The sequence below is a fragment of the Oratosquilla oratoria genome, chromosome 12 (assembly GCF_046742065.1).
Source record: "Oratosquilla oratoria isolate Oo_2021 chromosome 12, ASM4674206v1, whole genome shotgun sequence".
Classification (NCBI taxonomy): domain Eukaryota; kingdom Metazoa; phylum Arthropoda; class Malacostraca; order Stomatopoda; family Squillidae; genus Oratosquilla; species Oratosquilla oratoria.
This window is the reverse complement of record NC_134788.1, coordinates 69,716,246-69,727,176: the sequence shown is the minus strand read 5'-3', so window position 1 is coordinate 69,727,176 and position 10,931 is coordinate 69,716,246. Positions and strand designations below refer to the sequence as shown.

Here is a 10,931-nt window from a genome sequence, read left to right as displayed (position 1 = left end):
CTGGAAAGAATGCAAATGTATATATGTACGTGCTTGTGTGTGTGTGTGTGTGTGTGTGTTTACAGTTACATAAGGACACATTTCTTATAGCCGTAATGTTTACTATGTGTAGTCATTAAGACGAATGCGAACCATTGTATTCGGTGACATACAGCCATGAATAAGGTGATCGTACCCTAACCGAAATGAATTGTAGGTTTTTGAGAAGAAAGTTTAGGCAAAGATTCCTGACGCGCCAAGTCACGTTGGCGGCGGCGGCAGCGGCGGCCACCGGAGACCGCCCCTCCTCCTCACCCGAGGAAGAGGTCGTCGACGGGTTTTTCGCGCTTGACTCGAACGTAGAGTTGCCTCTTCTCGACTCCCTCTCATCATCATCATCATCATTAACTTTTATCTTCACAATGCCACGGGAGGAAGTCCAGGCAGTGCAACCTACGCGAAAATATCAGGTGCTTGGAAAGAGCTCGTGCCTGCCCAGAGAACGAGCTGCACAGCTTCACTGCTTCCATGTGAAGTCAGGCAAGCTGCAGTTAGTTAGCACCTCTGCACCGACGTATATAAACGTGGTAGTGAGTGAGTGAGGCGACTCGCGAGTTACAAGTCGACGGGACCTGCCTGCCTGCCTGCCTGCCTGCCACCAGGGAGGGAGGGAGGGAGACTCTTGGGTTGGGACTGTCTGTCTGGACGCCAAGTCGACACACCATGAAGCTCTACGCAGTATTGCAACTGCTGCTGCTGCTGACACTGGTGCTCCTGGGCGCTGCTTCCGGCCAATCTTGAAGAGCTAAGTGTTTCACTTGTTCGACCACGAGCAACTTGACTTTGACCTCCTCCCACGAGAGAAGGGTGGGTGGTACTCTCATGAACGAGTAGGTGTGTTCTTTTTTGGGTGTGTACTCTTGCGGGTATATCCGCGTACGTACGCGTGTATGTATTTTCATATAGCATACATGGACCATTAACTATTTTTTTTTTTTTTTTGGTACATCAGAATGTAGTGGAAACGGATGGTGGAGATTTGAAGACACCATTTGCTCCTGCAACGACGGAGTCAAGAGCTGCAGAGACGTTACCCCGAGGGTAGGTTCTTCCTCTTGGTCTCTACATACTGTACACCCAATATTCATAACGTCAATATGATTTATACATGATGTATTAACATGTGTAAAGTTTAACTTACAGTTATGTAATTTTTTTAATGGATAGAAAAAATGTCAAGCAAAGGTTATTAATTTTCTTTCATTATAAACTTGTGTTGGGTCAAATATTTTGCTCGTGACTGTACATACACATACGCATATACATAGACACATACATAGAACGAATACTTATGTAGTAAAACGCAGAGCAGGAGCAGTTCATCGGGATGGGTTAGAGAGAAGTTTGTCCCCCCCCTTTTGCTTGCTTGCTTGCTTGCTTGTGTCTCCCACAAATGTGAATAGAATAGATAGGCAGGTAGCACGCACGCACGCACACACACTAAAGGTGCAGCAAATGATAACGGAAGGGGTTAGTCAGTCAGAACGGAACTAGAGCAGGAAAAGATTACCATACCAAAGTCAGGAAACAAGCAAACTGCCGGCGGGCGGGCGGGCGGAGGTCCGGGCGAGGTTAGTTAGGTTGTTGCACATCGGTTCCGTCACCAAAAATTGTATCTCCTCCTCCTCTTGCAGAAAAGCCGAGGTATACGCCTTGTGGCGGCGGCGATGTCAAATTCAGCATCCTGTGCAACCACTGCTTCTGCTCAGGATTTATTTACTACTGCTCCCAGCTGCACTGTCGTAAGTGTCTAAACCGAATCTGAGCCCGTATATCATCATCATCTTCACTATTAGTGAAAAGATGACCAATGCCCGCTCGCTCGCTCGCTTTTGCTATGTAAACAAACTTGAACCAACAAGTGCTGCACAGGTGCCTGTAGCTGGGTGGGTATTATCCGGACGCTTTTCCTACTAATGCTCCTCCTCATCTTGTTCCTGACCCTTCAGCCTAGCCATCCATCCCAGGAAGGAAGGAAGAAGTTTGCGACGATCAGCGACGGTTTCTCGAACGTCATTCATCAGGCATCGAGCAGGAAAGGAGGAGGAGGAGGAGGGACGTTCTTCCAATAGCCAGGTGGGTGGTCACCGTGGCTCCAGAAGAAGTAGACAACCAACTACCCTCCCCCCCCCCCCTCCGGCGTGAGGAGGGGAGGGGAGGGGAGGGCGAGGGCAAGCAAGGACACCGCGGGCGATGGAGAAGACAGGACGAGGGCGGGTGGTCAAGATGGGGAAGGGATCTGCTGTCAGTACCAGCCCCAAAAATATCCATCAGCATCATCAGTGGGTAAGTATTCACGGCTGTGTAAGAAAGAAAGACAATAAAATCCAGCAAGGTTTCTTCTTGAACCTCCTCCGTTAGTAAATAGCCAAGCGTGTGTCTTCCTACCCTTACACTGACTGACCTCATAGCAAGTACCCTGACGATAAGATTGGAAAAGATTAGAGAGATGAGCAATTCCTCCTGGATGTGGACATGAGATCTCCATTTCATCCATTGAGTCGTCTGTCCAACAAATGGTTCTGATGATCGTCTTGCCTCAGCAGTCTGAAAGGAAAAAAGGTTATAGAGATACGTAAGGAATAGCTTGTCATCGATCCTATAGTGTCAATCACAAAAGGGAGGGAAGAAGAGGTGATAATATTCTTGAAAAAAGATACTTGGAGGAACTTGGATCAATACAGTTGCCAAGAGATTTCGCCATCTCGGTGGAAATTTATTATTGGAAAAAAAAAAAAAGTGTTCAGATTTACTTGTGCTTATTGGTCGTGACATTTCCTCATTCTTTTCCCTGATAGAGACAGCACTGATGTCATGGCCAAGATCATGTAGATATTTCCCCCCGCCCCCCCGAGTTGATCAGCCGAGAGAGTAGACTGTCACTTTGCTCTACCAAGGATTGGCGTCTAGCTGGCAACACCGTCACGCAAATGCAATATGCTACAGATCTAGAGGCGTGTGCCCCTGGACAGTCCACCATTTACGCTCTTGCTTCCAGTTTCCAACCGTCAACATCAACTGAGTGCATCGTTAAGTAATTGTGAGTCTTTACATTCTAGATTACTTAACAAATTGAGGAACTGTAATCGAGTCAACATCCTTTAGATTTCAAGTTTCAGTGTAGTAACCCGTCAATACTTCAGTGAAGCATAATGATCTTGGGAATGGCTCCTTTTTTTGAGGAAATGAACTTTTGGTTCACCACAATAACAACTTACTTGTTTTCTTTGTATTTCAGTGAGTCATGGTTTGCCTCCTCCGTATGTTTCAGTTCAAAAGTTCTCCTGTATGTGTGGAGGTTTTTGGATTCTAGACACATGTTGACATCAACGTACTCAACAGGTTGTATCCTTCATGTGTCACTCCATCAATAGTCCCCCCCCCCACACACACACGTCCCAGAAGGCTGCAGCGTGCCCAGAACAGGCCCGTAAACATTGGAGGGTAATTCGTGTCACCAAAGAATGAAGACAGATTTGTTGTTGTTGTTGTTGTTGAGAGAAACAATGATGTAAGCATTGACGGGGATGGGTTTGGGAACTAGGGGTACACTACGCCAAGTCTCTTTGTTCAGTCTCCGTTGGTAAAGATCGAGCATACAGAGAGTGGGAAAGAGGTACACACCGTAGCCCTCCTACCTATCGTACCCTCCCTCCCTCCCTCCCTCCCCCGATTCCCGATTTCCAATCACTGTCTACACTCAAGTGGAGCAGATCAGGAAAATTATCGGCGTCGGTCGTCAGCAGGGCCGGGCGGGGAATACCCGTTGCTACTCGGAGGGGGAGAGGAAGAAGAAGAAGAAGAAGAAGAAGAAGAAGAGGAGGAGGAGGAGGAGGAGGAGGAGGAGGAAGGAGGAGGAGGAGGAGGAGGAGGAGGAGGAGGAGGAGGAGGAGGAGGAGGAGGAGGAGGAGGAGGAGGAGGAGGAGGTGGTGGTGGTGGTGGTGGTGGTGGTGGTGGTGGTGGTGGTGGTGGTGGTGGTGGTGGTGGTGGTGGTGGTGGTGGTGGTGGTGGTGGTGGTGGTGGTGGTGGTGAGGTGGGGCCACCCGGCTTTGGTTCTTTGACCGACCGACCGACCGACCGACCCCGATCTCTAGCGGGTGGGTGGGTGCCAATTTCCCTTTTCATTCTGTCCGTCCGTCGCCAGCCTGCTTCCTTCACCCCCCCCCCCTACCGTGGCACATCCGCTCTGGTGAGGGGGTTCCCTCGATTGTTCCCTCCCGTCCTGGGCAGCACCTTTCCGGCTGCCCCCGGGCCACTTTATTAATCCCCGTGACACACACACACACACACACACACACACACACACACACACACACACACACACACACACACACACACACACACACACACACACACACACACACACACACACACACACACACACCATTGTCGGTGGTTGCAGAGGGTCCTTCAGCTCCCTGATTCTTGTTGCTGTCGTCGTCGTCTGTGACTACAGTATCCTGCCCACCTGACGGACGCATTTTCATCCAAGTGGTCGCGACTAGTCTTCTTTTATTCTAGTATTTTGTCAAGTGTTTCTTTAAAACTTGTCACCGCTTTCTCCTTGGCAATGCTCCTCTCATCACCGGGAGAGGAACTAAGCAACTTAAACTGGCTGCCTAGCTCGAACAAAAGTCCCTTCAAGTTAGTTAGAATTCTAGTATTTTGTCAAGTGTTTCTTTAAAACTTGTCATCGCTTTCTCCTTGGCAATGCTCCTCTCATCACCGGGAGAGGAACTAAGCAACTTAAACTGGCTGCCTAGCTCGAACAAAAGTCCCTTCAAGTTAGAATTCTAGTATTTTGTCAAGTGTTTCTTTAAAACTTGTCATCGCTTTCTCCTTGGCAATGCTCCTCTCATCACCGGGAGAGGAACTAAGCAACTTAAACTGGCTGCCTAGCTCGAACAAAAGTCCCTTCAAGTTAGTTACAATTGGCTAGTGCCAGTATCAATGACGACCTTGTTATTACTTCTGGTTACCACCAGAACGGCTTTTTCCCATAGAGAGGTACAAATCAACAACTCGGAAGGAATATTGCTGTATTTATTAGGGAAGCGTGCAGGAAACGTTGAATACAATGGTAAACTACAAGGAGGATGTCACAGCCTGTCTTGTCTTGTCTTGTCTTGTCTGCAAGAGAAAGCAGTAGTATCCGCGCCGATCAGGACGACCACCTGTGGGAGAAGGGAGGTAGATGGATGAATGGATGGATGGATGGATGGATGGATGGATGGATGGATGGATGGAGTGGACTGCATACCACCTGGAGGCCATTTCCTCCCACCCACCCACCCACCGGCATCTGGGAGGAGACCATCCATCCATCCATCCATCCACGTCGGTCGGTCAGGGAGCTCGTCGTACTGGACTCCTACTGTGATGTCAGACCTCGTGTACGCTATTGGATAACTGTCTGAGATTTCTGGTTGGCGTACCCTGAACCAGGTTTTTATGATCACATCAATTACAAAAATATCGTATATGATAGAAAGGAGAGTTGCTTGCACAAGTGGTTATTGTCAGTGACCTCGAAAGGCACGAAAAACAAACGTTGATCCACCTTGCCCGCCAACAAAGTGGAGGTAGTACAAGTTGGGGAATTTAGTAGTAGAGATCAAAGAAAAGACAAGACGAATGAAGCTGTAAAGTAATCTGTGTCCTCACTGTCTTCATAGTATCAAGTACAGCCTTTTTTTCAATAGATTTAGGTCTAAGAAAAGACTTCTTAAAGCTAATTTTCATAGCACCTTCTCCCGTCAACACTCATATCTCAACAAAGGAAATACCAACTCACGACTAAATTTTTCATATGCAGACAGCTTCACCCAAGTTGCTGCAGTGGCAGACGAGGTGACGCTTCCTCCAGCCCACTACACCTCTGCACTCTTCTTCGTTCTCGTAGTCCCCCGGAGACACTGAGGAGGAGTTCGAGAAAACAGAAAGACGCATAAAAGGAAGAAGGCAAACGAGCAAAAAAGAAATGGGCAGTCTTACCGCCGCTCTTTGTCACAGGACAATCTCCCAGGGAAAGTGTCGACTACTGCACAGCTACTTACAGCCATCACAGTCGATCTTCGTGCAAGCTGCAAAGCCGTGATCACAGGTGCACCAGTTGCACTTCTGCCGGAACTGGGCCGTGTTTTCAGCAGCAAAGGGCTTGCAGCAATCCTTGGAGGGCTCTATGAGACACTGTCCTGAAGAATGGGAGCAAATTCATTACCATGGCTATTGTTGTCATTGTTAACATGAGGTGCAAAGTATACTGACAAATCACAATTGTTCCATAACAAGGTCAGGTGCAGAGAAAAGTAAAACAAGCGCTCAAACAGAAAAATGTGCACTGCATTCAGTCGTTTCAACATAAAGTATTAATTATAGACAGCTGTTTACATTGACATCGTGGTTGGTATTTTTTTCCTACTTCTCAGTCACCCGGGCCCGCACTGTCACGTCACTGCAGACAAGTCAGCAACAACACCCCCTAGGTGAAATCTACGTTCTTATAATTCGAGGCCATTATTTGCGGTCGGGTTAGCATTTAGTGTTTGAGGAGCAAATTTCCTTTAAAATCTTGAATAACTGTATCAGGTCCTTTCCATGTCTCTTTCTTTTAGGTGGAATGGATGAAAATGTTCTAATCAGTTTTCGTATCATCTGTTTCTTGTATTTGGCACCATTTTTGTTGCTTGCTGAAATACCCTTTCCAACTTGATGATTTATATGATATAATTGGCTAACAGTTGAACTTTTGAAGGCAAAATGCCATGTCATCATTCCTACAACCTTATTTTCTCTCATTGGGCCGCCACATGAAAATCTTTTTCAGTTTCCTCTCTTGTCTGAATTTTATTTCAGATAACTTGTACACGTGACTGGGCCTTATAAGGAAATGGCCCAGTCAAGGTATACACCCACCAGTCATCCATTCCACACACATATATAAGCTCTATGTGCTCTGCCCGGGTCAGAAGCAATGGAGCAAGACACAGCATCTCCAAACCAAGTTTACCCCCCCCCCTCACGGCTTCATTACTTACGTGGCGACCCTACTCCCTCATCTATTCCGCGTTCCGCGCCAATTTATCATCACCATCCATCCACAACTGCTTTCCACGTGTACATGTACCCAACAAGCAAGCAAGCAAGCAAGCAAGCAAGCATGCACCACAGATACGCGATCGGGACTTGGATAGTACTAGGACCTGACGCTGATGGTCAAGAAGGTCCTCCTCCATTCCAGGAAAGGGACCCCCAGTTAGGTCTGGTCTAGTCATAGCGTCAGGTCATTCACCGTTTATATACTGCCTGCCTGCCTGCCTGCCTCCCCAGAGCAGGCAGGCAGGCAGGCAGGCAGGCAGGCAGGCGAGTTAGAGTCCTCCTCTGTACTCGTAGCAGCGTATCACTGGGCCTTCGTGGGCTGTCTGTCCCTCGCTTCGGGAACCAAGCCACGCCCGTCCTTAGGCCGACGCACGTATCTTAACAAGAATAAAGATCAGAAGTCAATCCGAGCTTCATTTTCACCCTACGTCATCTAGCCCAAGTATTCGTCTCTGCTAAACAGATACTTTCTTTGGACCCAAAGCCCCCTTTACTGCATTCCCTGACCTCTCTTCAATTTGACTCTATCCACCTCTGCATTCCAAACATCCTTTCCACTTGCACAAACCATCCCAGTTTTTTTGTTTTTTTCGTACATGTGTATAATTTTACATTCACTTGGTTTCAATTGCATTGCTCTAGTTTGCAGAAATATTTCTGGATATTCGGATGATTCATACAATCACTCACTTTCCCTCACAACTAACTACCTTCAGTTATACGTACACCCTCAAAAATACAGCTCGTAATATCTTTCCAAATAAACTCCCAAGAACTCTCTGTTTGCAATTATAGAGATTCGAAACACTTGGATATTTAATAAATAAGCCTGTTTATTTCCCGAAGGAATGATTCCTTCATGAAACCATTTTGGAAGATGCTGGCTTCAAGGGCGTCTTTCTCTGATATGACGACTGCAAGGATGAATCATTTGAATAATCCCATTTGAAATATTCCTATCCTCCCGTCCACTGTTTTTCGTCTGTCTGTGAGTCAAAGTTCTTGTCGTCGACCAATAAATTGGATCTGTTAGGACATTGCGACTCGATAGGAACGCGATTATGCTTGGGTGTACCAACACTTCTCATTTCTCAGAAAAAAGAAAGAAAAGAAAATCGAATGTGTTTAACCTAAGCTGTACCGTCGGGACGAAACTTAGTTTGAAACGTTCTTGGTTCAAATTTCTACTCACCCCATTCAGTAGCAGCGCAGTGATTTAAAATAACCAACAGAACGAGAACGCACAACTTCATGACGTCGGTGTCTCTCTGTCACTGAGTGAGTGAGACGGAGGCTGACAAGGTTTTTCCCCAGCCTGTCTACGTCACAGGATCTAGATGATAAACTTATTTTGATTATTTAGCGCTATTGCTCAACTCGACCATTTACACAAGAATTTTACTTTATTTTTCTAATTCTGCATTATATCAAGGGGGTCGTTTTAAAAAGGGGTTTTTCAAATCACGCTCGGATTTATTAACGAGTTTTCATTAGTTACTGCTTGGCATCTCCGCCAAGGAATGCCAACCCCACGGCCCCAAATGAGAAATTTGTGCGTCCTACGTCGTCTACAGAAAGTTAATTCCTCTCTCTTCATTGCTTGTCTTATCTTCTTGGTAACACCAAATATGGGAAATAGTTTTGTCTTGAAATGGATATTCGTCATTTGTTTTAATATGGAAAACGTATTGATCTGTTGATGGCAACAACGTAACTAGTTTCTCTTTGTGACGACTATGAGGGGAAACCCCAGTGCTGTTTTGTATGCCTGCGTGCTTGGATGTTTTGTTTTCATCCAGTTCCAATAAACAGGAAAAAAAAAACTAGACTCGTGGTGTTCCGTTTCTGTCTTGCCTTACAGAACCACTCCTCTAATTGATTGATACACCTGTACAAAGAATGATCCTCAAGTGCTTTCCTTGGGTTGATGCGCCTGTACAGAAAACGATCCTCAAGTGCTTCCCTGGGCCTCTTTTTAGGTCCATTCCCACTGGCCAGGTTTTGATTACACTCTTCAAACAGCACCTTGGGCTTGTGTGCTTCACAGGTAATGAACCCGTGACCAACAGCTGTTATATATCCTCCTGCATGGCAACTCATAATTATTATGCTCTCGATACAACACGGGGTTGGTGTTCATGACGTCACTCTCCTACGCCTTAATTACTTTAGTAATATTTCCCTAAATTAAGGAGAGTGACGTGACACACTTTAAAGTTCTATATCAAAGAAGAGGGAGGAGGAGGAGGAACGTCATGAACATTGATTATCTTATTATAAAATCTTATTCATGCATTCAAATCATATCATCTTAAAACTGTTTAACACTTCATTTATAACCAAGAAAAAATAAAGGTCAACTGAAGAGGTTTTGGGTTTCTTTGTCTTTTTGTTATTTCATGAATGACAGTACAACTTGGAAGAAGTCAGAACACTAAAATACACGTTTCTAGCATTTCACAGTCTTGATCTTATCCAAATGGAATGATCTTAATAGTGCCTGATAGCAGACGAACTTTTCAGTGTCGTAGTTATATTTTCCACCGCTACGGTGACTGACTGATGACGTCGGTAGAGTTGTTTACATTCTCGGACATGGCCACGAACATGAGGGGGGATTTCACATCGAGTGAAGAAGATTGATCAGATTTTGATGCCCTCTCGTGTTCTAATGTGGCTACGCTACAAAGAAGGACGCATGATGTACGAACCAATTGGGATATCCAAACAAGACTCAACTGACCAAGAACATGTCGAGAGGAGCAAGAAATCTTCAGAGGATGAACGCCCACAACAACGAGCAGGGAACAAGGACTGGTGAGTGAGTTCGTCGTCGTAATGCATTGCTGCATGCACGCTTCACATACATCAATGCACACCGCCAGTCACACACTACACCAGACCAGACACAGGATTTTGTTGGTTTGTCATCAGGCGTGTGTGTCAAGGTATGAAATGGTAGGCCTTATTACCTGCTCGTTGCAATCAATTTTGCCTCTTCAACTTTTTATGTTGACCATCCCATAACGGCAGATCTCATCTATATATATATATATTCTTTATTATATAGATATCATTATCATATTACGTCTATCTCTCTCTCTCCACTCTCCCAATGTGAGAAGTCCCGCTTTTTTCATCTTATGGTTGATCATCATCTTGGCTACTGCCCTTTGTATTTCCTCCCTAGATATTTCATCATGTCTCTCTATAGGGGTCATGGCCAAGCCATTGATGCATACTCCGGTCTAGGGCGGATCAGACGTATATTTTCTTATCATTACGTTATTCATGCAATGAAACGGCACTTTGATATTCTTCAGCAAATTGCAAATATTTCCTGTTGTTGTAGTAGGCTTCTCGGGCGACAATTCACCCCTGATTAAAATTCAAAAAAAAAAAAAAAAAAAAAAAAAAAAAAAAAAAAATCTGTCTCTCTCTCTCTCTCTCTCTCTCTCTCTCTCTCTCTCTACATATATATATATATATATATATACAATAATAAAAGAAATAAAGTCAAACTAGTATGCAAAAAATAGACATTTATTATTTCCCATATATATATATATATATATATATATATATATATATATATATATATATATATATATATATATATATATATATATTGGAGTCTAAATATAAAGTCCTGAAGTCTACATAAAAGCCCTGAACTATATATAAAAGTCCTGAAGTCTATACAAAAAGTCTTGAAGTGTGTATATAGTCCTGAAGTGTCCTGAATTCTATAAAAGTCCTGAAGTCTATATAAATCCTAAAAGTCTATATAATAA

At 44.9% G+C, this 10,931-nt stretch overlaps 1 protein-coding gene across 2 annotated transcripts; it reads right to left on the bottom strand.

Annotated features, from left to right (window-relative positions):
• Window positions 1–2,257: 2,257 nt before the first annotated feature.
• On the bottom strand, window positions 2,258–8,476 carry LOC143031993 (uncharacterized). Of its 2 annotated transcripts, none has more exons than XM_076196421.1 (4): window positions 8,330–8,476; window positions 6,096–6,233; window positions 5,834–5,954; window positions 2,258–2,586 (listed from the first exon to the last, which is right to left on the bottom strand). In XM_076196421.1, the coding sequence occupies exons 1-3, from the start codon at window positions 8,388–8,390 to the stop codon at window positions 5,845–5,847; spliced, it is 309 nt and encodes a 102-aa protein (XP_076052536.1). In that variant the 5' UTR covers window positions 8,391–8,476; the 3' UTR covers window positions 2,258–2,586; window positions 5,834–5,844. The 2 variants fall into 2 exon arrangements, with proteins under 2 accessions (XP_076052536.1, XP_076052535.1); XM_076196420.1 differs by lacking the exon at window positions 2,258–2,586 and adding an exon at window positions 5,069–5,213.
• Between the last annotated feature and the right edge of the window lie 2,455 nt (window positions 8,477–10,931).

Excerpts from the sequence above, each read along its gene's own strand:
- LOC143031993 (XM_076196421.1), bottom strand. The coding sequence starts at position 8,390 with ATGAAGTTGTGCGTTCTCGTTCTGTTGGTTATTTTAAATCACTGCGCT. Across the intron at positions 6,234-8,329 it reads CTGCGCTGCTACTGAATGGG|GACAGTGTCTCATAGAGCCC; the intron begins GTGAGTAGAAAT and ends CCCATTCTTCAG. Across the intron at positions 5,955-6,095 it reads GAAGATCGACTGTGATGGCT|TGTCTCCGGGGGACTACGAG; the intron begins GTAAGTAGCTGT and ends ACTCCTCCTCAG.